Source organism: Muscardinus avellanarius, assembly GCF_963383645.1.
Source record: "Muscardinus avellanarius genome assembly, chromosome: X".
Classification (NCBI taxonomy): domain Eukaryota; kingdom Metazoa; phylum Chordata; class Mammalia; order Rodentia; family Gliridae; genus Muscardinus; species Muscardinus avellanarius.
Window position 1 is genome coordinate 30671306 of NC_137792.1, and position 25580 is coordinate 30696885.

The following is a 25580-nucleotide window of genomic DNA, read 5'->3' on the forward strand; positions in this document are numbered from 1 at the left end:
TGAATTTAAAATGATTAACCATATCTCCTTTGGGAGCATGTGGAGAAATTGAAATTCTCACACACTGCTAGAAGGAATACAAAATAGTACAACCATTTGGTCAAATGATAAAAAAAATCAGGTAGATATGCGGAATAAGTTGAAAAGATCTACTATATAAAAACTGACAATTGTGAATATGTTGAATTTTTTTTAAATGTTAACACAGTAAAAATTAGAAGATAACTCTTCTCACTAAAAAACTGATAACTATGTGAGGTAATACAACTGTTAATAAGCTAGATTTATATGTGCACACATGTGCACATATAAATATATTACAAAAATCATGTTGCACACGATAAACACATACAATTGTTTTCTGTCATTTTAAAAAATAGTATAAGCACTTGGGAAATGTTTAGCGGCTGCTTAAACAAACATGCATCTTCCTTGATCCCACCATTGCACTCCTAGCTATCATTTCTCAAGAGAAATGAAAGTCCATGAGCACACAAAGATGTAGATACAAACATTCATAGAAACATCCTTTATAATAATCTGAATAGGAAACATCACAAAAGTCCATCAATTTCAAATGGGTAAATAAGATTTCCTATAGAATGAGATGTAGGTGGAGCACTCAGTCTCTGACTATTCCTGTGGAACCCCAGCTGTGTGGGTTTGGTATCCTAGAGACCAGAATGGATTCTAGGAAACACAACACTGAAGCTCAGGCGGTGGCTCTGGAGCCCCACACACACAATGGCAGACGAGAGGCGGCCGTTTCGGCCTTGGGTACTGGAGCCAATGCCCTTGGGCATGAACTGCAAGCCCTGGTACAATGACCGTCTGCCCTCCAAGTGTTTCGCAAAGCACAAGAACAAGCTGATGAAGTTCCCCACCTCCCTGGACGGCCGGCGCTGGATATTTGTGAAGGAAGGGCTGGACGACTTCAGGAAAGGCTGTCCTCCGTGCGAAGGGTTCATCACTCGTGGCTCCAAGGAGGCTTTTCTCCCCACAATTTCTCACCCAGTCTCCCGCCCTGCTCCCCCCAAAAATCGCAGAAAGCTGTCTAAGGACAAAGGGCTGTTTTCCACACTCTCAGCAGCCCAGCTAGAGCGCAAGGCATATGTGAAGAACATCGAGGACCGCCTCACCCAGAATCCCTTGGCTCTCTACCCGACACTGAAAGAAGATATTCCTGCAGACATCTTAGGAAAGGCATTAGAAGTGCTGAACCCTGATAAGAAGATGGAGCACACCTGTGGCGAGGGCCACAGCAAAGGAGCCAAGGAGCCTGCTAAGGTTCCCAAACACCGTCGTCGAACAAAAGGCTTCCTGGCACCTCTCAAGGTGCCTCGATCACATCAAGAAAAGTCAATTCAAGAGAAGGAACCAAGCAAAAACGATCTGCCTGAGCCTCCCTATAACATGTACGTACCAAAAGGAATCCATGATTTTTGTGAATGGGTTGCTACTTTTGGAGACCTGGGCATTGATGAAGACTTCATGATGCAGCAGATTGAAGTTGGCTTTGAGTACACACCAACATTTGAGGACTATCACAAGAAGAGGGTAAACCTGCTTCCTTCTGAAATCAAGTCCTGCACCAAGCTAAACAAAGTGAAGGAGGTAAGATTTTCCTTAAAGGAAATGGACTTTAAAAGAAAATTCTGGAAGCCACGGAATCCTTATAAACCTGACTGGGTGGAGATAAGATACGGAGCATGGTACTTGAAGCCCAAGTTATGGAGAAAACTAGTAAATAATGAACCTTTGATTGATCCTAAGGTCTTACTTGAAATTCAAGCTAACATGAATCCTCAACCAGACATTATTGATGATCTTTATGGGGTAATTGCCTTTAAGGATTTCATTGTAAGCAAGGGCTATGATATGCCAGACATCCTTGAGAGGTTGTTTATAAGGAAGGGATGGGATTATGATGTCGTTACGACTCCAATACCAAGAATACTCAAAGCATATGCAATGTTAGATAATGATGATGATGATGATGATGATGATGATGATAATGATGATGGTGGTAATGATGATGATGATAATGATAATGATGATGATGACTAGACAGCTTTCTTATTTACTACTCACTTGGCTTTCTCTTTCTCTTATTGTAAGCATCAACAAGAGTATCTGAGTGTACTACTATAGATGTACAATTCTAACTGGAAACATTTGTAAGTTCAACATCTAATGTCTGTAAAACATTTATCAATAAACTGCTTTGTTTTCATCAGTATTTTCTTGCCATTTATTTTATGTTCTTTCCAGACATAATGATCTTTAATGATTTTAGTTTCAAATTATTTGGGGGGCTCACAACCATAATTTTTAAATGTTTATGTGTCTATTTATGTTTTGGAATCCATCATATATTCTTTTTTGTGGTGACTCGGGCATTCAAAATATAGACCTTAGACATCCACGACAACCACTATATCTCTAAACCAATCATTCATTCTTATTGCATGTATGTACTGAGAATACTTTAGAGCAAACCTCTGGGTAAACTTGAAGCACACAATACAGTATTATTAAGTATAGTAACATTGTTGTACATTAGATCTCCAATATGATTTTATCTAGCATGACTGAAACTTTGTACACTTCCAGTAACATCTCCTCATATCTTTTTGCCTGCAGCATTTGACAACTAGGAAAATTCCTTTCTGCTTCTATCAATTTGAATGTTTTAGAATATACACATAAGAGACTTCGTGCAGTATTTATCTTTCTGTGTCCTGTTACATTTAGTATGATGTCTTCCAGATTCATCTATGATATCACAAATGGCACTGTAACATCTTCATATGAAAGTTTGAAAAACATTCCAATGTGTATATGTATCACTATTTCTTTATTCCAATGGTCATGTTGAATGATATTTTAATGTGCTATTGAGTTGAGCTTGCTAATATTTTATTGAGAATTTTCATAGTTACATTCATCAGATATTGGCCGGTTCTTTTCTTTTAGTGTTGTAACCTAGTTTTGATATTAGAGTGATTTTTACCTCATAAAATGTGTTAGAATTTTTTTCTCATTTTAGTTCTGAAAGAGTTTAGGAAGGATTTGTATTCATTCACTTTGAATGTTGTCTAGAATTCAGCCATGAAGCCATCTGTTTCTAAATTTTCTTTGCTGGGAGGTATATTAGTCTGTTTTATATTGCTATGACAGGATACTTGATGCTAAGTAAGAGATTTATTTATCTCACAGATTTTGGAAAATAAAAATTCAAATCAGGCAGCCCCATATGCTCAGCCTCTGGTCAGAGCAACCTTGGTTGCATCAAAATATGGTACACAGTTGGGAAAAGGAAAAAAAGACTGAGTTAAAAAGAAACAAGTGCTATACTCTTGGAATAACTCACTCTACAAGACCAGCATTATTCACCTCCAAGGACAGTTCCCCCATGACCTAAACCGCCTTCTAATAGGCCTCATTTCTAAAAGATTCTACCAGATCATTAACATCATACTGGGGACTAATATTCTAACTAAATGATTTTTGAGGGGTGCTACAGTTTGCATGTAAGATAACATGGTCCCACAGGCCCATTATTAGTATCTTAGGTTATTGGGGGCATTCACTTGTAGGGGATTGTTGAGCATGAGTATTTTCTCTCTGCTTCTCAGCATCCATGAAATGAGAAGCTTGTTCCTCCATGCACCCCCTGCCATGATGCCCTGCCTTGCCACAGACCAGAAGGAATGGGACCACCTGATCGTGGACTAAAACTTCCCAAATAGTGAGCCCAAATAAACTTTTCATCTTTTAAGTTGATTACCTTAGTAGGTTGTTACAGTGCTATAAAAGCTGAGTAATATTGTAAATGAACCTCATCTATATCATAGCAGGAGGTTATGATTATAGACTAAATCTTACTTGTTATTGGTCTGTTACAGCTATGTATTTCTTAATGATTCAGTCTTAGTAGATATCATATTCAGGAAATTCATTTACTTCTTCTAGATTATCTTATTTATTGGTATGTAATAATTCATAATAATCCCTTATGACCATTTTTATTTTTGAAGCATGTGTTATAATGTCTTCTCTTTCTTTTCTGATTATATTTATTTGAGAGTTCTTTCTTTTATCTTATTCTAGCTAAAGTTTTGGCCAAAGGAATTTCTATTGTTTTCAACATATGGCAGGCTTCTTAATGGGATAATACCTGTCAAATGATTCATACATCATTCACTTCGTGGCCTGAAAACATGAGAGAAAGAAAGAAAGGGAGGAAGAAATGGAGAAAGAAATAAAGAAAGAGAAAGAAAGAAAGAAAGAAAGAAAGAAAGAAAGAAAGAAAGAAAGAAGAAAGGAAGGAAGGAAGGAAGGAAGGAAGGAAGGAAGGAAGGAAGAGAGAGGGAAGGAAAGGTTGAATTCTGGGTATGGTGGTGCACTACCATAATCCCAGTACTTGGGAGTTTGCTACAGAAGGATCACAGATTTGAAGCCAGCCTTAGCAACTTATTAAAGACCTCAGCAACTTATCGAGGCCCTGTTTCAAAATTTTAAAAACCAGATGGGTCATAGGAGGAAATCTAGATGAAGAAGGTGTTATTTTAGATCAGTAAATAAGGTGACCTAAATGAGGGGATGGGAGGGGGGAAGAGAGAAATTCTTGAATCCACATGATTTACATTGACAAACATCAAAGTCAATCACTAAGCCAAATATGAGAAGGAAGTAGGGGGAGAGAATGGGGCGGGAACTGGGTAAGGGCTAATTGGGTGAAGTGTGTATTTTTGCCTCCACTATCTTGTGCCCCATTAAGATGTATGAATATAACTCAACAATAAAAAATAAAAAAACAGAATAGATATAGCTCAAAAATAGAATGCCCCTGGGTTCAATCCTTAGGACCATACAAAAACAAGAAAGAAAGAAAGAAAGAAAGAAAGAAAGAAAGAAAGAAAGAAAGAAAGAAAGAAAGAAAGAAAGAAAGAAAGAGAGAGAGAGAAAGAAACTGGGGTCCCACAATACTCTTCAAGGGAACACCCTCAATAACAGAGGGATCTCCTACCAGGCTCTACTTACTAAAGGTCCCACTAACTACTAATGGTGCCACTCTGAGTATGAAGACATTTAATATATAGTTCTTTGGAGACATTCAATTCTAAATAAAGGAAGGGCTGTGTGCATTTATTTATATCTTGGAAGGAGCAAGAGATGGTTGTCAGAGGGTGGATATGTGAGATGGAGACTTTAGAGGTGGTACACTTAGAGATGAAAATCACAATGAGAAATTGTGACAATGAGAAATTGTGACAATGAGAAAGGATGGCAGAAGTAGAAGAAGGTGAAGGTCTCTGAATGAGGCAACCACACAAGATTTTCTGAACATCACCCAGAAAGAATAAAGTGTTCTTGTGGAAAAGATTGACTTTACAGCAATAGTTCAGTTCTCAAGAAAGCATCCATGAGGTCAGTACATGACATTGAAAAAGAGACAACTACTCTTATAGCCATATCAGCGAGACAACAAACTTCTTCAGTTGAACTTTCTGTGGAACTGAGTGATCCTATGAGAGGAAAGAAAGCCCCAAACTGGTGGACTTATATAGAGAAGAGCTGAGGATGAATAAGATCTTGTTAGCCATGGGGTAAGAGCACAGGTAGGTGTGCGGTGAAAAGGTTTTGTGGGGATGAGGGAACAAGAGATCCATGGAACTCATGAGATTGTCCACATGCATTAGAAGACTTCAGAAGAGATGGTTCTATGGTATACATGACCTCACTTAATCCTATTTTCTCTTCCTTTCAGGAATCCACAGGGTATTGGTTTATTTTCTTCAGATTAAAAACAGCAAGCCTTTCCAATCTTGGCAGACAGCTCCACATCCAGGCCCCTTCCCACTCTCCCTGCACTCCTTTGTTTACAAATTGGTTTGATGAAATTACACTGAATTTTCTTGCATTTAACAGCTGTGTTACCTCAGGGAGATTCCAGACTCCCTTACCCTTAGCCTCCTCATCTTAACAATGGGTGAATGGATCAATGCCAACTTTGATGGGTTGGTGGGAGGCTTGAGTGTGCAAAGTGCACATAGTTTGGTGCTCCACACATGGTTATTGTACAATATGTGGCTTTTACCTCCCTTCTCAATGTGCTACACATAATTGAAAAAGTGTTTCAGTTGTGGAATGACTGGTCATGAGTGAGGGGGAAACTTTACTTCCTCTATAGAGATCATGTGACTGTGATACAATCTCAGACCCAAAGTGTTACACTTTTAAGAGTTTCTTACATTATTGGCTCATGCAGAAGTGTATGGTCAACTGCAGCCACCACACCTTTTTATATAAACTAAAGCAATTGAATCAGGATAGCTGGTAAAAAAAATCTGGCAAGGTATATTTATAAATACACACATATTGAGATGTCTCATGGGGAGAGAGATTGTGAATACAAATTCCATTTTTCACACACTTAAATTTTTTCAGAACTACTGGTCATATCCTAACACACATTAAAGTAAAATTGAAAAAAAATTGAAATGTTGAGAAACAATATAAATTGTTTTAATATTATATAAAGGATGATACCTCTTTATATCAAAGGGTAAATTTTTGAAAAGGTATTCACTAAGGAAGACAAATAATACATCATGCTTAGAAAATGAAAAAAAAGTATAAACATAAGCCTAACAAAATAAAGTGTGAAAAGGAGGTCTTTTTCTATATTTTAGATACCATGTGTCTCTTGTTGGAAACATGAGCAGCTTTATTTTGAAAGAAGCCTGCTGAAAAACTACAAGGATGGTGTCACTGCCCTGCAGATATGTCCTGGGAATATTGGATATGCTGCACAAAATCATCTGAATTCTTCTACTCAGCCCTCATTTGAAGGAGATCACACACATTCAAGCTGACTATATAAGTATGGGAAGGAAAACATTTTTTAATATAAAATACTGGAAAATACAGAATTAGTTCCTATTATAAATTAATTTACTAGAGTCCTTGTGCCAAAATTAAGAAATATCCCCTTTTATCTCCATTTCCCTGGTGAGTATATTGAGAAGCAGAGAAGCCAAGTAAACCACTTTAAGTCTTATTGATGGTAGTGACAGACTTGTGGTTCTTTTTCTGGGGGGAATGGATCTGGGGATGGAACTCAGAGGCATTTGACCTCCAAGCTACACTCCCTGCCCTACTTTTCATTCTTTATTTTGAAACCAGGTCTCACTGAGTTGCAGAGGGCCTCACTAAGTACCTGAGGCTGTCCATGAACCCTGATCCTCTAGTCTCAGCCTCCCCAATGCTGAGATTACAAGTGTGAACCACCACGCCAGGCTCCAGACTTGTGGTTCTAATTGAGATTTATCTAAAAACAAGTTAGATGTTTCTTTAAAAATTTTTATCACCTTATTATATTTACACATAAGAGTGATATTTATAGCGATATTTTCATATATGCACATAACATTATTTGGTCTGTTTCCTTCCTTAAATCTCCCCTTTCCCTCCTCGCTTTCCCTCCTTTCTCACCTAATCTACTTCTCCTACTCTACTGATCTCCCTCCTAATTTTCATGAGGCCCTTTCTCCTTTCTATCTTCAACATATTATAAAAAAAAAACATACTACACTTGATTTTCAGAGTCTGGCTGACCTCACATAGCACTTTTTCCAGACCCAGCCATTTTCTGGCAATTACAAGAACTTTATTCTTCTTTTAGGCTGTGTAAATGTTCATTGTGTGTGTATACCACACTTTCAGTATGCATTCATCTGTTGACTGACCCCTAGGCTGATTCTATCACTAGGCTATTATGAATTGTGCCACCATAAACATGGGTATACTTGCCTTAACATACTATTCATACTTCTTTTGAAAAAATGCCAAGCAGTGGTATGCCTGAGTCATATGTTGGCTCCATTCTTCTTTTGCAGAACCACCATACTGATGTCCATGGAGCTTATACTAATTTACATTTCTATCACCAGTGTGTACATGTTACCTTTTCCTCACATCCTTGCCAGCATTTGACTACATCCTTGCCAGCATTTGACTACACATGCCAAATCATGCTCACTTATTTTGTCCCATATGGTAGCCACTAGTCACATACAAGACCTTAAATTTAAATTAATTAGCATTGAACAAAATTTAAAATTTAATGTTTGGGTCACCCTGGACACATTTTAAGTACTTAATAGACAGAGGTGGCCAGTGGCTACTGTATGGAACAGTGAAGGTATTCTATCATCACTGAAAGCTTTATTGGACAGGGCTGATCTATAACCAGTCCCTGACTTAATTTACTTTTATAATCATACATTATTCATTGGCAAGATGTTTTGTAGCAATTAATAAGAAATGTAGTTTACAAGTGAAATGTGTATATACTTTTTGAAAAAAGCCTATGATCCCTGTTTGTTCCAGGTGATGTCTCTTCTAAGCAATAACCAGGCCTGACAGTACTTGACTTCTGAGATCAGATAAGATCAGATTATGGGTGTTTAAGGTAAGCTGCGTGTCCTATTTAAATGTGCTTTTTAGAATCCATTTTATTATGAAATATGCCTACAGTAGAGGACATATAGCATAAATGTACAATTAACAAATCATTATAAAAGGAATATCTGTGGACTTCCAGAAAGATATCAACCGAGGGAAGCACCACATATCAGTCCTGCTGACAGTCTCCATTATGGTGAAAACAGTATTCTGATTTAAGAAAAAACGCAGCATAATTTTAGGAAGAGCACGAGAAGTGAAAGTAGCTGAAAAAAGCTACAAGGCTAATCAGGGAGCAGATAAGTATACTGCCCACCTCTAACAGCTGTGGCTATGGGTGCCATGGTGGAACCATCTTAACTCACCACACCAGACTGTCAGAAGTCCATGTGTTGGAACACTAGCCTTCAAGGTGATAATATAGGGAGGTGAGGGCCTTTGGGGGATGATTAGGTTATAGAGGCAGAGCCCTCATGAGTGGGATTAGTGCCTGAGAGAACTCTCTTGTCTCTTCTACCATGCAAAATGAGGAAGCAGGCCCTCACCTGACAATGTGCTAGTGTCTTAGTCATGGACTTCTCAACTTCCATTACTTTGAGAATTAGATTTCTGTTGTTACACAGTTTATGGCATTTTGTTATAGCAGTCCCAATAGATGAAAGCATCCATTTTCTGGTTTTGATTTCTTATTGATATATAACATAAATATAGATAAAAGGCACAAAGATGTATCTTACAAAATGTTAGAGCAGAAAATTACCCAAGACATATTTGTATTTACATATACTAAAAATAGCCATGGGACCAATATAAGATCAAGATTTTAAAAATTACCTTCAGACCTGTTCAGCTTTAATATATATTGCCAAGCCATATTACAAACTAGACAAACAAAATACATACTTCAGCATCAGCATTGGAAATTCATCTTTCATAGGCCTTGTTTGAAGTCCTATGCTACAGTGCCACCTGCTGGTAGATAGTATAGACGTCTCACACAAAACCTATGAAGGATAGGAAGGAATGGACCTTGTTTTTAGTGGTCTTTTTAAATTGTGAAGACTTTACTTTCTTTCAATTTCAGTTGAATTTATTCATTTTTATATCTATGTCATAAGGGGTAAACCTGAAATGAGGGGAAAATAAATATGAAAAGTACATAGAAATTTTGCCGGGCGTAGTGGCGCACGCTTGTAATCCCCGTGCTTGAGAGGCGGAGACAAAAGGATCAGCGGGTTCAAAGCTAGCCTTGCTGGTTTAAGAGACCTTGTTTCGCCCTGCGTGGTGGCACATGCTTGTAATCCCCGCGCTTGGGAGGCGGAGACAGGAGGATCACGCAGATTTGAAGCCAGCCGCACGCGCTGGCTTAGGAGACCCTGTTTCCAAAAATAAAAAAAAGTATAAAATAGGTCTGGGAGTGTAGCCTGGAGGTAGAAAGGCTTCAAGGAACCCCAGTTCCACCAAAAAAAGACCCTGTTCCCAAATCAAAGTGTAAAACAGGTCTAGGAGTGTAGCCCGGAGGTATAAGGGTTTCCAGGAACCCCAGTACCACCAAGAAAAGAAAAAAGTACATAGAAATTTTTAACGTTCATTTTCTTGGCTAAATAAGTAGCTAAGACTCTTGGCAAAGGTAATAGGAGATTAGCTTTTTGACTTTTTAAATATTCTGTACTTAACCGGGCTTGGTGGTGCATGCTTGTAATCCCAGCATTTGGGAGGCTGAGACCTGAGGATCACGGTTCACGGACAGCGTCATCTATTTAGTGAGGCCCTCTGCAACTCAGTGACACCCTGTTTCAAAATAAAGAATTTTTAAAAAGTAGGGTTGGGGGGTGTAGCTTGGACGTAGAATGCCCCTGGGTTCCATCCCCAGACCCGCAAAAAAAAAAAAATTATATATATATATATATATATATATATATATATATATATTCTCCCAGTGAAAATGTGCTCAAAAGTTACTGGTAATTCATTTAGAAGAAACCTACTATGTGCTAGTAATAAAATATTTATAAGTTCATGATCAGTAATATGAGTACATCTTCTCCCCCCAGGAGCATACTATCTAGAGAGAAGAAAATTATCCAAGATATATTTAAAGTATGGTGACTATTAAGGCATATCTACGTTTTATTGGTTAAAGGTACAGACTCAGGGTGAGCTACTAGTGTTTGCAGTCTGACTGTATTACTTTCATAGTTCAATAATATGAAGAAAATTTTTGAACTACTTTATGCCTCAATTTTTTTCACTCATAAATGGGGATAGTAACAGAACAGACCTCATAATGAGGTTAGCAAAAATTATATGAGTAAGTTGGGCGTAGTGGCACACGCTTGTATTACCCGCACTTGGGAGGCTAAGACAGGAGGATCACACAGGTTCAAAGCCACTCGCTACTACTTAGTGAGGCTCTCAGCAAATGAGTGAGACCCAGCTTCCAAATAAAGTATAAAACGGGTTTGGGAGTATAGCCCAGAGGTAGAAAACCTTTGAGTTCCACCTCCAGTACCACCAAAAACATATATATATATATATATATATATATATATATATATATATATATATAATCTTTCACCATGTCTGGCTACCTTTTCAATTTAAAGTGAGGAGAATGGACTAATGTTTTTTTTCTGACTCTATGATTCTTCAGCAATTTCTAAGTCATTGAGCATCTATTATATCTTGGTGCCCCTTTGTTTTAGTCCATTTAACAATACTCACTATATACTTAGAGTATTATTTATATTTACCAGATGCTTTTTGTAAAAGCCTATTTAAGTTTGTAGATGCAATTAACAATTGGAATTAGCCAAGCATGATGCTACACACCTGTAATTCCAGTACTTGGGAGACTGAGACCTAAGGATTGTGGACTAGAGAACAGCCTCAGCAACTTAGCTAGACTCTCAGCAACTAGTGAGACCATTTTAAAACAAAATATAAAAAAATAAAAAGGGCTGAGGATGTAGTTTGAAGGTAGAATGGGGTCAATCCCCAGTACCACAAAAAACAAACAACAACAACAAAACACAATTGGAATCAAATATGTTCTTTATAGAACATTTCAAGTCACCTAATTTTTATATGTGGCCCCATTAAGTCAACAAAAATTGACCTGATGTGTTAAAATTGTTAGCAAAAGGTCAACAAAATGACAAAATGACAGCAAAATGACAGATACATTAACAGGTGTCCTTTAAAATTTTTACTTTTTTTTATTTTTGGTGGTACTGGGGTTCCTGGAAACCCTTCTACCTCCAGGCTATACTCCCAAACCTATTTAATATTTTATTTGGAAACATGGTCTCACTAAGTTGCTGAGAGCCTCACTAAGTAGCTGAGGCTGTCTTCGAACCTGTGTGATCCTCCTGTATCAGCCTCCAAGCGCTGAGATTACAAGCGTGTGACACCACACCTGACTGCCTTTAAAGGTTTTAGATCAGAATTAATTTTAAGCTACAGTGTACATGCCTAGCAATAGCATCAATTCTCACACCTTTGAGGAATTTTCAACTTTAGAGCTTTGCCATTTATATTTTAAATTCAAACGAACAAAACCAACCTTTATTAAAAATACACGAAGAACTAAAAATATTTTGAAGTGCCATGCATTATAGAACATAGCATTAAGTGGCTGGTCAAATGTACTATTTGCAGAGAAATATTTTCACAATTTGATATTGTATTCATTATGTCAAGGAAAAGTCCCTTAGAACTTTCCCTTGTTAGTTTTTATTCTTTCTGGTTAGACTCTCACCTTCTCAACCTGAGGTTTGATTCCATCTTCATTCAATGCATGAGGCAGCCTTTCTATATACTGTAACCAAGGAGATCACATTATTCTGAGCTTCTTGTAGTTTTATGGACATAATATTACAGGTGTGCCTTCTAGGTCTGCCTGTATCATTCATCAAAATTGTTCCCTTTATTGATACCATATTTCCTAACTTGAAAACAGTAAAAAGTTAGTTTATTTTCTAGAATATTTCTCTTAGCCCAGCCAGATACCATCAATACTTTCTTGTTTTCATTACCCTACTTGGTGCACCAAATGCTACTTTCTCTACACAGAGACTCTCTTTTTTTCCTTAAAATCTTAGTGTCCCACATTACCTGTACCAGGACTATTCTAGAATTTGCCATGAAACCTTTCAAAAGTTGTTCCCGTGTCCTTAGTCCTTAGAATTTTGCCTTGCAAGAAAGTTGTAAATTTTGTGGTCACTTCTTGCAAAGAAACCTGTGTTTAGGTGTTTGTTTTAAAAATTTAAACCAAGCCAGGAGTGGTGGCGCATGCTTGTAATCCCCGCTCTTGGGAGGTGAGACAGGAGGATCATGCACGTTCAAAGCTAGCCTTGCTGGGTTAAGAGACCCTGTTTCCAAATAAAAATATTTAAAAAAATAGGTCTGGGAGTGTAGCTCAGAGGTAGAAGGGTTTCCAGGAACCCCAGTACCACAAAAGAAAACAAAAACCTCAAACCAAATAAGCATTAGTTTGACTTAGCAAATGGGTGAGAGTTGTACAGGACTGCTTATCAGTAACCCTGTATTCCTCATACAGTACAAGTGTGAATGTATGAAGTGTTCAAGTGTACTTTCCTACTCTGAAGCTGACATGTGAAACCAAGAACTAAAGTATAAACCTCCCAGGGCTTTAGATATCTTAAAAGCTAAATTGTCTTCCTTTTTCCTCATGAATAAGTTACATATAGGCACTTCTTATAAAGAGCAACTATTCCTATGGGCCTCTTTCACCAGTGCACGCAAACACACACACACACACACACACACACACACACACAGAGAGAGAGAGAGAGAGAGAGAGAGAGAGAGAGAGAGAGAGAAACACTCTACAAATCTATCTAAGGCTTCTGCACTCACTTTTAAAATTATTTTACAAATTAAACTCTATCTTAAACTCGCTTAACAGGCCTTGATGATGTTTGAGATATCTGTTTGCATCACATACATCCATTACCTATGCAGCAAAAGTGACTTGTTGCCTGGAAAACTGTGTGACAATATTAGTCTTGCAGGAACTATCCTTATTTGTCAACATCTCCCAGTTTTACTTTTCAAGGAAAATTCTAAAAAGGACTTTACCAAGCTGGAACATCCAGTGCAGGCTACTTTAATCAAGAGAGGTTATGGATAGCAGATTTCTCCAAGCCCTTCTATTTTACCCATCTCTTTTCCTTCCACCATAACCAAAAAATAAACCAATAAAGACTTATATGATATGTTAAATGTACTAATAGGGATGAGTTTTAATAAAAGTTTGGTAGCAACAGTGAATTATCTAGATAAAAACAAATTTTGAGATTTATCTTCATTTATCACCCTAGTCAGGTTTGCCACCTTAAAGTTATCAAATTAGTCCTCTGCTTTGTATCCTTAGTTATTTACATAAACAATAAGACAGTGCTTGTTTTTGTATCATAACTTTTTACCAAAATTACCTTTCTATGGATATTGTTCGTAATTGTGGAATACATGATTAAGGTCATTATTAGAAAAAAGGCAACATTGTCATTTAGTTAAAAATATTAGTCTTGAAGCTATGCCATAGGAGCAATAGCAGTAGGATAAATAAATAAATGGACACAGTAACACAATGGAATCTCTCTCTCTCTCTCTCTCTCTCTCTCTCTCTCTCTCTCTCTCTCTCTTTCTCTCTCTCTCCCTCCCTCCCTCCCTCTCCAAATATATGAAAAAGAGTAATACTTGATTCCATGTATATTAGTTTAAAATATATAAAGATATTTGGGGACAATAATTTCTGGAGTTAGAGGTCACGTGAGTACTTACCCTCAGGAGTCAATGAATACAAAGAGACATGAAGATCATATGGAATCTTGGTTCTATTCTGTCCTTGATGTGGGTGCTGGCTTCAAATAGAATATTTACTTTGTGAAAATATATCAAGCTGACTTTTATGATTAATGTAATTTATCTTTATATATCATATTTCAATGAAACTTTGGTGTACTTCAGTGTCTTATTTCTTTTATTATAAAATGGGTTCTTTAAAAGAATAAATTTTTTCCGGGAAGATGGCAACTGAGAAAAGCAGCATTTATGAGTCCTGCTAACACTTGATCTCTATTGCCACAAAATCAGTGCCTTTCATAGCCAGAAAACATTATCAGCAAAGAAATAGAAAATGTAAATATAAGAGACAGAGAAAAAGAAGACCAGAAGAACAACAAGAGACCAGAAAAGAAACTGGCCCGCATTGCAGCAGCGGAGCCGAACAGGTGCCATCTTGCCTCACAGCACCAGGCTCCAGAGAGAAAAGGTAAACAAGAAGTTGAAGCGAGCAGGTATAGATCATTCAGGTGTAATGCAGCAGTTCTTTCAGCACAAAGAACGTCTAAAACTCCCAGTGGCCAAGCATATCAAGCCCTCCAGGGACTCAGAATGGAGCTCAAAACCAGAAAAGAAATACGCCAGCCTCATGGCCGAGGGCATGGCAGAAGCGTCATATTGCCAGTGGTGACAGTGAGTTCACCATGCCCACGACAGCTCCAGATCAGTGCACTCAACAACTATAAGTGAAATTGCTGCCCCTAAAGGTGAAATCCCAGCACTGCACCCCCAGGGACTGGCGCAGTTTTGATAATCTCCTTGGGTCTGAGATTTTGCAGTCCAATCCAGTGAAGGAGTAGCAGTGGCAGAGATACCATACCCTAGTTGCAGCTCCCCACGGGAAAATGTCCAGCCAGGCACCCCCACAGTATTGCGCAGCCTCAATTAACTCCCTGAGTCTGAGACTTTGCGATAAAACACAGTAAAGGAGTAGTAGTGACTGAGATTACCATAGACTCGAGATCCAAAACACCCTAAGTGAGTCGTGGTGACCCAGGGAAGTACTCAGAGAAGGCACAAACTTCTGAAATCATGGGAAAAAGGAACAACAATGGAGCAATGTATGCCTACAACACCACAATATCAGAACCTGATAACACAGAAATTCAGAGATCTCCAAAAGATCAAATCAGGAATATAACTGTAGAAATAATACACGAACTTAGAAAAGAATTTAGAGAGGGTCTAAAAGAAATAAAGGATGCAATCAGTGAAATAAAAGCATCAATTCAAACTATAAAGAATTGATTAGACTGCATAGAGAATAGAATTTCACTCCTAGAAGACGATCACTCCAAAAACGAAGGCATAGTTAATAACTTAGAAAAAAAAGTACGACAGCAGGAATTTGACATTGAAGAAATATGGGCCCATTTTAAGAAAGCTACCCTAAGAATAATAGGAATAGTGGAGGAAAAGAAGGAGAAACCAAAGGGATCAATTATCTCTTCAAGGAAGTAATAGCAGAAAATTTTCCAAACATAGAGCAAGAGGTCGATACACAGGTCCAGGAAACTTACAGAACTCCCTTTAATTGTCAAAATGACCAATGTAGAAGCCAAGCAGAGAATCTTAAAGGCAACAAAAACGAAAGATCAAGTGACATTAAGAGGCAAACCAATTTGAATCACTCCAGAATTCCCAAGCCAAGTCATGAAAACCAGAAGGCCCTGGAGTAACATATTCTAAACTCTGAAAGAAAACAACTTCCAGCCAAAAATTTCCTACCCAGCAAAACTTTCTATCAAATTAGATGGGGAAATAAGAAGCTTCCATGATGAACAGAAATGGAAGGAATTTTTGTCTTAAAAACCAGCACTAGAGAAAATACTCAAAGATTAACTACAAAGAAGAAATAGGTAATGCACACCAGAACCAGAGAAACAAGACTTTCCATCCAGTAGACAACTAAACAAAGAAGAATAAACAGTATTTCAAGCAGAAATAAATTTTAACATGTTAGGATTTAAAAATTATCTCTGAATAATCACACTAAATGTAAATGGCCTCAATTCCCGAATAAAAAGACATAAAGTGGCAAAATGGATTAAAAACCAGAACACATCCATCTGCTGCTCACAAGAAATACACCTTAGAAGTAAAAATAGTAACAAACTCAAGGTAAATGGCTGGAGCAAGGTAATTCATGCTAATGGAACTCAAAGGCAAGAAGGAGTAGCAACTATGATATCAGACAAGTTAGACTTCAAATGAAAACTTAATGGAAGAGTCAAAGAAGGTCATATTTTACTGGTAAAATGAATAATCCAGGAAGAGGAAATAACAATAATCAACACCTATGCCCCAAACATAGGTGCAGCTACTTTCATAAAACAAACTCTTGTGACATGAAGTCACACATAAATCCCAATACAATAATACCGGGAGACTTCAACACACCTCTCACAACTCTAGACCAATCTTCCAGACAAAAGGTCAGTAAAGATGCCTCAGAACTAAAGAACACCATTAATCAAATGGACCTGTTGAACACATATAGAATATTTAACTCAACTACAGCAGAGTTTACATTTTTCTCAGTTGCTCTGGAACCTTCTCCAAAATAGATCACACCCTGGGACACAAAATGAGCATTAGCAAATTCAGAAAATGTGACATACTTCCCTGTGTCATTTCAGACCATAATGGAATGGAACTTAAAATCAGCTATAATAAGACCCAGAGAAACAACTAAACATGTGGAGACTGAACACCATACTTCTGAATGAAGAATGGGTCATAGAAGACGTAAGAGGTGAAATCAAGAAGTTTCTAGAAACAAATGAAAATAAGATACAACATATCAAAACCTCTGGGACACTTTTAAGGCAGTATTAAAAGTAAAATTTATGGCACTGAGCACTCACATAAGAAAACCAGAAAATCTTCAAATAACTAACCTAATGGCACAACTCAAAGCCCTTGAAAAGCAGGAACAATCGAACACCAAAGCCAGTAGAAAACAGGAAATTATTAAAATTAGGGCACAAATTAATGAAATAGAAAATTTTTAAAAATACAGAAAATCAACAAAACCAAAAGCTGGTTTCTTGAAAAAATTAACAAGATTGATAAACCACTAGCCAACCTAACTAAAAAAAAAGAGAGAATAACCCAAATTATGAAGATAAGAGTTGAAAAAGAGACATTACTACTGACAGTGTAGAAATACAGAGGATTATCAGAAACTACTTTGAAAAACTATACTCCAACAAAATGGAAAATCTGGAGGAAATTGACAACTTCCTACATAAATACAACCTTCCTATATTGAGTCAAGAAGATATAGAACACTTAAACCAACCAATAACAATCAAAGAGATTGAAACAACAATAAAGAGCCTACCATTAAAGAAAAGCCAAGGACCAGATGGTTTCCCAAGTGAATTCCATAAAACCTTTATAGAAGAGCTAACCCTAATACTCCTCAAACTATTTCATGAAATATAAAAAGTGGGACTCTCCCAAATACATTCTATGAAGCCAACATCACACTAATATCCAAACCAAATAAATACAGTTCAAAGAAGGAAAACTACAGGCCTATATCTCTGATGAACTTGGATGCAAAACTATTAAACAAAATACTAGCAACATATATTCAAAACCACATGAAGAAAATCATACACCATGACCAGGTAGGGTTCATCCCAGGGATACAAGGTTGGTTCAAAATATGAAACTCAATCCATGTAATTCATCTTATAAATAGAATCAAAGACAAAAATCACATGATCATTTCAATAGATGCTGAAAAAGCATTTGATAAAATCCAACATCCATTTATGATAAAAAGCACTGCAAAGAATCAAAATAGAAGGAACATACCTCAACATCATAAAGGCAATCTACAATACACCCACCACCAACATCATAGTAAATGAGGAAAAACTTTAAGAATTCCCCCTAAAAACAGGAACAAGACAAGCATGTCTATTATCACCACTTCTCTTCAATATAGTACTAGAGACTCTAGCCAGTGCAATAAGGAAAGAAAAGGAAATCAAAGGAGTACAAATAGGAAATGAAGAACTCAAACTTTCACTATTTGCAGATGACATGATACTATATTTAGAAAACCCAACAAATTCAACCAAAAGGCTTTTACAACTAATCAACAAATTCAGCAAAGTGTCTGGATACAAAATCAATTTTAAAAAATCAGAAGCTTTTCTCTATACCAACCATAAATCCACTGAAAAAGAAATTCAGAAAACACTTCCACTCAGGATCTACCACAAAAAAAATAAAATAAAATACTTAGGAGTAAACTTGACCAAGGAGGCAAAAGATCTCTACAAAGAAAATTACAAAACATTAAAAAAGAAATTGAAGAAGATCTTAGAGAATGAAAAGATCTTCCCTGTTCATGGATAGGCAGAATAAATATCATTAAAATGGCCATCCTTCCAAAAGTCATCTACAGATTCAATGCAAGGCCATTAAAATACCAAGATCATTCTTCACAGACATAGAAAAATCAGTCCTTAAATTTATTTGGAATAACAAAATCTCATAATAGCCAAAGTAGTTCTCAGCAACAAAAACTATGCCAGAAAATCACAATACCTGACTTTAAACTATACTACAAAGCCATTGAAATTTAAAAAAAGCATGATATTGGCACAAAAACAGATACATAGACCAATGGAGCAGAATAGAAGACCCAGAAACAAGTCCACACACTTTCAGCCAATTGATTTTTGACAAAGGAGCTAAAACATACACTGGAAAAAAAGGTAGCCTGTTCAACAAATGATGTTGGCAAAACTGGTTAACTATATGCAGAAAACTGGAAATTAATTCCACTTTTTCACCCTGTACAATAGTCAATTCAAGATGGATCAAAGACTTGGAAATTAAACCAGAGACGTTGAAGCTCCTTGAAGAGGGCATAGGTCCAACAAATAGGCACAACAAATTAAAAATCGAATAAATATGTGGGATTTCATGAAATGGAAGAGCTTCTGTTCAGCAAAGGATACTGTCAAGACCCTCAAATGAGAGCCAACAGAATGGGAGAAGATTTTTGACATCTATACCTTCGATACAGGACTGATATCTAGAATATACAGATAACTCAAGAAACTCAGCACTAAGAAAACAAATAACCCAATCAAAAAATAGGAAAGTGAATTAAATAGGCACTTCACAAAAGAAGAAATTCAAATGGCCAATACATGCATGCAAAAATGATCAACATCATTGGCAATGAGAGAGATGCAAATCAAAACTACCCTGAGATTTCGCTTAACTCCTACCCGAATGACAATCATTCCAAATACTAATAACAAATGCTGGTGAGGATGTGGAGAAGTGGGAACTCTAAAATATTGTTGGTGGGATTGCAAATTAGTGCAACCACTTTGGAAAACAGTATGGAGGATTCTCAAAAGAATGGGAATGAACTTACCTTTTGATCCAGCAATACCACCTCTGGGTACCTACCCAAAAGAAAGGAAACCAAACTACCAAACTAATGCATATGTATCTATGTTCATAGCTGCACAATTCACCATAGCCAAACTATGGAACCAGCCAAGATGTCCATCAACAGATGAATGGATTACAAAACTGTGGGATATGTACACAATGCCATTAAAAAACTCAATTGCATCAGTTTCAGAGAAATGGATGGAACTGGAGGACATTATGCTAAGTGAGATTAGTCAGTCACAAAAAGTAAGGAATCAGATGCTTTCCCTAATATGTGAAAGCTAAGGAGAAATGGGTCATAAGACGGACTCTAGATGAAAAAGGAAATCCTATAGAGAAGCAAACAAGACAACCTAAATGAGGGGATGGGAGGAGGGAAGAAGGAAATTCTCTAAAGCACGCAATGTAGTTAAACATATTGAAGTCAATCACTAAGCCAAGCAAGGGAAGGAGGGATGGGGAGGGAATGGGGTGGGAATTGGGTAGGGGCTAAATGGGTGATGTGTGTTTGTATGTCCACACAAGTTTTTTACTCCAATATGATGTATGAATATAATGCACCAATAAAAAATTTAAAAATATAAAAGTTAAAAAAAGAAAGGAGCAGCCACTAGGAAAAGCGCCCAGCAGTTGCTCATTGTAAACAACCCAGATATCCTTCAACTGATGAGTGAGTGAATAAAACAAAATACTGTATAGCCATATAATGGAATACTACTTAGCAATAAACTAGAAGAATAAACTTTTGATCTATGTTAAAAAATAATCAATTTTATTTAGCTGTGACAGTGATTAAATAAAATATTAAATTAAAGATGAGATTGCTGGCAAACCATTGTGAGAAAAAAATGAAAATGCATATTTTGAACAAATATCTGTTCTAGTGAGTACAAACAATAATCCCCTACATGTAGAAAGGATGTAAAACTAACAATTTCCTGCTAGAATCCTTGTTTTTGGTTTTGTCCTCTAGTAGTATGAGCTATTTAAAAGTTCAGCATTGTCTCTGCTATTGGCAGTTTGAAATCCAGGTAACTCATACATAAATTTAATTCTAGCTCCCATAGTCCTATTTTTCATGAGTCCACTAATTAAATATTCAGATAAATTATTCAGGCCTACTAAATGAATCATTTCATAAAAGGAGTCATTTCATCATCTTAATTATTATAAATCTTCTCTTCAAATGGGTAATTTGTTGAAGTCACATGGAACACATACCTAAATATTCTGTTTCCATTATAAGAAATTTGTTCTAACACCATTTTTCCAAAGCTTTTTATTACAGATACTTTTGATTACCTGTAATCTTTATGGTAACAAGGACAAGTTTGGTATTTTTAAATAATCCTATAGTTATCCTTAGGTTTATGTGTTGATTAATGGCAAATAATATTGTGATTCTATTACAAGATAAAAATATAGCAACTTTGTAAAGCATTAGTTTTATTTCTAAATTTCATCAGTGGTTATCAATACACTTAAAATCATTCATAAGCCGGGCACTTGGGAGGTGGACACAGGAGGATTGCGCAGGTTCAAAGCCAGCCTTGCTGGCTTAGGAGACCCTGTTTCCAAATTTAAAAAAATATAAAAAATAGGTGCCTGGGAGTGTATCCCGGAGGTAGAAGGGCTTCCAGGAACTCCAGTATCACCAAAAAAATAATAAATAAATAAATAAAATAAAATTATTCATAAACTAATGTATACCTGTTCTTTTGTCTCAAGAAAATGCAACAGATGGAACACTAAACTACTCCAATTTACTCATTACAGAGATGCTGTCATCTTTACAGGGAAAAGTTGATCAATTTACCCAACTCATACCCCAAACTGACAAAGATAACATCGTCTTAATTATTACTCTTGGGCTATTAAATGGAACTATTGAAATGTTTAAAATACTACAGGAGCCGGGCATGGTGGCGTACGCTTGTAATCCCTGCGCTTGGGAGGCGGAGACAGGAGGATCGCGCAGGTTCAAAGCCAGCCGCACGCGCTGGCTTAGGAGACCCTGTTTCCAAATAAAAATGTAAAAAATTATGTCTGGGAGTATAGCCCGGAGGTAGAAGGGCTTCCAGGAACCCCAATACCACCAAAAATAAATAAATAAATAAATAAATAAATAAATAAATATAAATAAAATACTACAGGACTATTCTATTACCCGTTAGTTTTAGTTTTTTGAGCGTTGAAATTTAAAATCAATGTTGTAAACTTTAAAAGGACAATTATAAAATGAAATTTATATGTGGCAGCAAAACTCAAAGTTTTAATGTTTAAGAATTCATTGGTTCAGGAAAATCATCTTCTAGTTTGGTTCAAATCTTCATTTCTAGTCAAAGAACATTATTACCAGTAAATAAAAGCAGTATTTTGGACTTGAAAATGACTTTTTTATATATAATTCTTGTGTTGAAGTGGCCTTATTTCACAAAGGTGATAGAGGATAAGAAATGAGCATTGAACTACAAGGCCTGAGTTAGACTCTAAACACAGCCACAATCTGGCTGTATCATTATGGGCACATTTAATCCAATGTGTCTGTATTTTGTTATCTATATATTGAGAGTACTGGACAAGTGCATTAGGATTTTAGTTAATGATTTCTTATATACAAATCTGGGCATAAGCAGCCTGGGATACTATAGCAGTTTTAAAAGATCAAGCATCATGTTCTTCCCATCTTGATATCCCCCTTATAAATTGCTGTCCTCATCTACATCATTTAAAATGGTCTACCACTACCACTTTAATTCCACCCATCAGATAAAGAAAACAAAAGGGGGAGGAATTATGTGATATTTTTTTTCTGTTCACATCTCACCTATGAGAATTTAATTACCTATCCATATAGCTGCAAGGGATACATAGATACAAGTCTTGATATTGCTTGTTCATGTGCCCAGGTAAATGTTGGGATGTTTATTAAGCAGAGAGAGAATATGAAAAAATTTGTTGAGGAGGAACAATTTGCAATGTTTTTCACAATGAGGTAGCCTCTGGACTCTCATCTAGGAGTATTAAGCATTCAATTTTAAGTTTTGATTTCACTTATGTAACATTTACAAGGTTTGTTCTTAGGAGATGGTTGATTAATTCTTTTAGTATGAAGATATGCTGCTAACAGATGAAAATTAGAGTCTCATATATACACAACCAGACTACCTACTGGAATAAATTGAAAAAGTATGTCAGGCTTTCTCTCAAATGATAACTAATATACATGTGTGTTAAACCATAAAAAATTGCCAATATTCATATATTTTTGATGAACAAAATGGGGAACTAGAAGTTCTTGTTTTCTTTTAACACAGCAAATATAAAAGCAATTTTAAAAAGTACTTCAGTACTTCCATGTTTTCTGGTATGTAACCTTGAAGTTTTATTTCTCCAATCAGAGGGAAAAACATAGCTCATGACCTTTTGCTAACTGCAGTTCATTACTCTTTAGTGCTGTATCTCATGTAACTGCCAATTTACAGGAAATGGTCTCTTGGCAACAATCACTCATCAGGAGCAAGACATGCATGGCTTCTGACAGCAAATGTTCTTTGAAAGTGACTGTTTTGCCCTTCCAGTTAAAAATATAAAACTTTTTTTGGTACTAGGCATCGAACTCAGAGGCATTCTAACTCTGAGCTACACCCTTTCTTCTGTTTTTAATTTTTATTTTGAAACGGTGTCTTACTATGTTGAAGAAAGTCTCACTACTTGCTAAGGTAGTCCTTGAACCTGTGATTCTTCTATCTCAGCCTCTCAAGTACTGGGATTACAAGCCTGCACCACCACACCCAACTAATATAAAACTTTTAAAAGCATATTTCAATACTATTTTATTTAACAAAGAGTTCTCAATTTTTAGAAATTGAGAAATATTTATGGATGAAATGAAACAATGTCTTTTAGTTTCACCAAAACAACATCAAAATAAAAGGGAAATTGTATCACCATGAGCTAAATAATTCAAAGTGGGAGGCAGAAACATGGAAATGTATTATAATGCTTAGTTTACTTTTGCAAACATTTGAAATGATCCATAATCAAGAGATATACCATAATTCGCAAGCACAGTTAGGTAGACCACCCATACTATTTCACACAGAGTTTTGTCATAAAGTCTTTCAAAACAGTAGCTTTGTTTTAGGTTTACTGTTGAGTTTATTATATAGCAAAGTTTTAGTGTTAGTAAGTCTATTTATACTAAAAACCAAAACTTGAGATTAAAATATAGACAGCTATTCTTTTTACATTCATAGGTCTCATAATAAATGAATTTCTAATATTTTTACTATATTATATTACATTTCAGAACTTTCTCTTGTTTTGGTGGTACTGGGGTTCCTGGAAACCCTTCTACCACAGGGTTACACTCCCTGACCTATTTTTATATTTTTATTTGGAAACAGGGTCTCTTAAGCCAGCATGGCTGTCTTTGAACCTGTGCAATCCTCCTGTCTCCGCCTCCCAAGCGCGGGGATTACAAGCGTGCGCCAAAACACCCGGCACATTTCAGAACTTTTCATGGTAACATTTTCTGATTTTTAAATGCCACTGTTATTGGATGACTTAATCTTGAGAAAATATTTTCCACTCCTGAAAAAACAAAAATATATGAAAATTTATTGTATACAAAAACACCACCACAGAGATTTGAAAAAAATAGGAGAATGTTTAGTTTTGTTTTTGTGTATAAGAAACCTACGGTTAGGCACTTTTTCAGAACTCTTAACTGACAATATGAAAATGGTTTAAATTTAACTTCCAAAATTAACTTTATTTGTAAGAATTCCCTTTGGCAATTAAGACTTCAAAAGCAGATAAGAGAAAATAATTTGATAGCCTACTTACAAAATTCAGTTTTGCAAATTATTTCTTCAAACAATCAACATAATATATAAGTCTTGGCCACTTAAAACAGTCCCTAATTCTACAAAGCAACTAGCTTGCTCTTCAATGACTTAAAGGATTATTAGCACACAATTTAGAAACACTAAAATATTATTTGAAGCTTATACCCTTATATGGAAGAGTACAGAAAATATACTTTGTTTCTATATTGTTAACATAATTAAGAGATTCAACTGATAAAATATAGGTGATATCTTCAAACCCTAATGAGCTATTCTAAAATTTATCTTCTATCCTCAGAGTCCACTGTACTCAGAGACTTCAGCTACCACAACCAGCATTTCCATTCTCCCTTCATTTCTCCTAAAAGATGCACATTTTCTTGTAAAACTTCAGACCAGAAATTTGCAGTCTATGGCATAATTGTATGGAAAATTTGAAGAGAACAGTCATTCATATAAAGGGTTTGAATATCCTCCAATAACATGACTCACTTCCAGCAAGCAGGCCCTCAGACATGTATTTTCAAACATGCTCCTAATAACCCAATTCTTTACACATTATTCATAGATTTTCATCATGTCTGCCAAAAGGTATGCATTGTTAATTACTTTCATCATTTCACACAATATAACTTATGATATCCACACAAAGTTCAACCAGCATTCTAGATACTATTAATGGTGTCGGTGTTTATCCTATTTAGTAATTTTCTGCCTTTATTGACTTAAAGCTTGAGACTGCCCCAAACCTCCCTTACTTACAGAAAGCTTCCATCTTCCATTATTTAATCTTAGATTTTGTTAAATGAGCATAGATTGTGAGACTATACACTCTCCTGAGGAAACATATCTTTCACATTTGTTGTCTACTATGTAAAGTTTACTTTGCTGTCTTTAATTTTTTTAATAGACATACAGATATTATATGGGCCTGGGCCCTATATATGTAAA

At 36.2% G+C, this 25580-nt stretch overlaps 1 protein-coding gene across 1 annotated transcript; it reads left to right on the forward strand.

The window, feature by feature from the left end:
- Positions 1 to 744: 744 nt before the first annotated feature.
- On the forward strand, positions 745 to 2657 carry LOC308278839 (protein FAM47E-like; the record flags this gene model as incomplete). Its single annotated transcript, XM_080718848.1, has 2 exons — positions 745 to 2026; positions 2644 to 2657. The coding sequence occupies 2 exons, from the start codon at positions 745 to 747 to the stop codon at positions 2655 to 2657; spliced, it is 1296 nt and encodes a 431-aa protein (XP_080574974.1).
- Positions 2658 to 25580: the final 22923 nt, after the last annotated feature.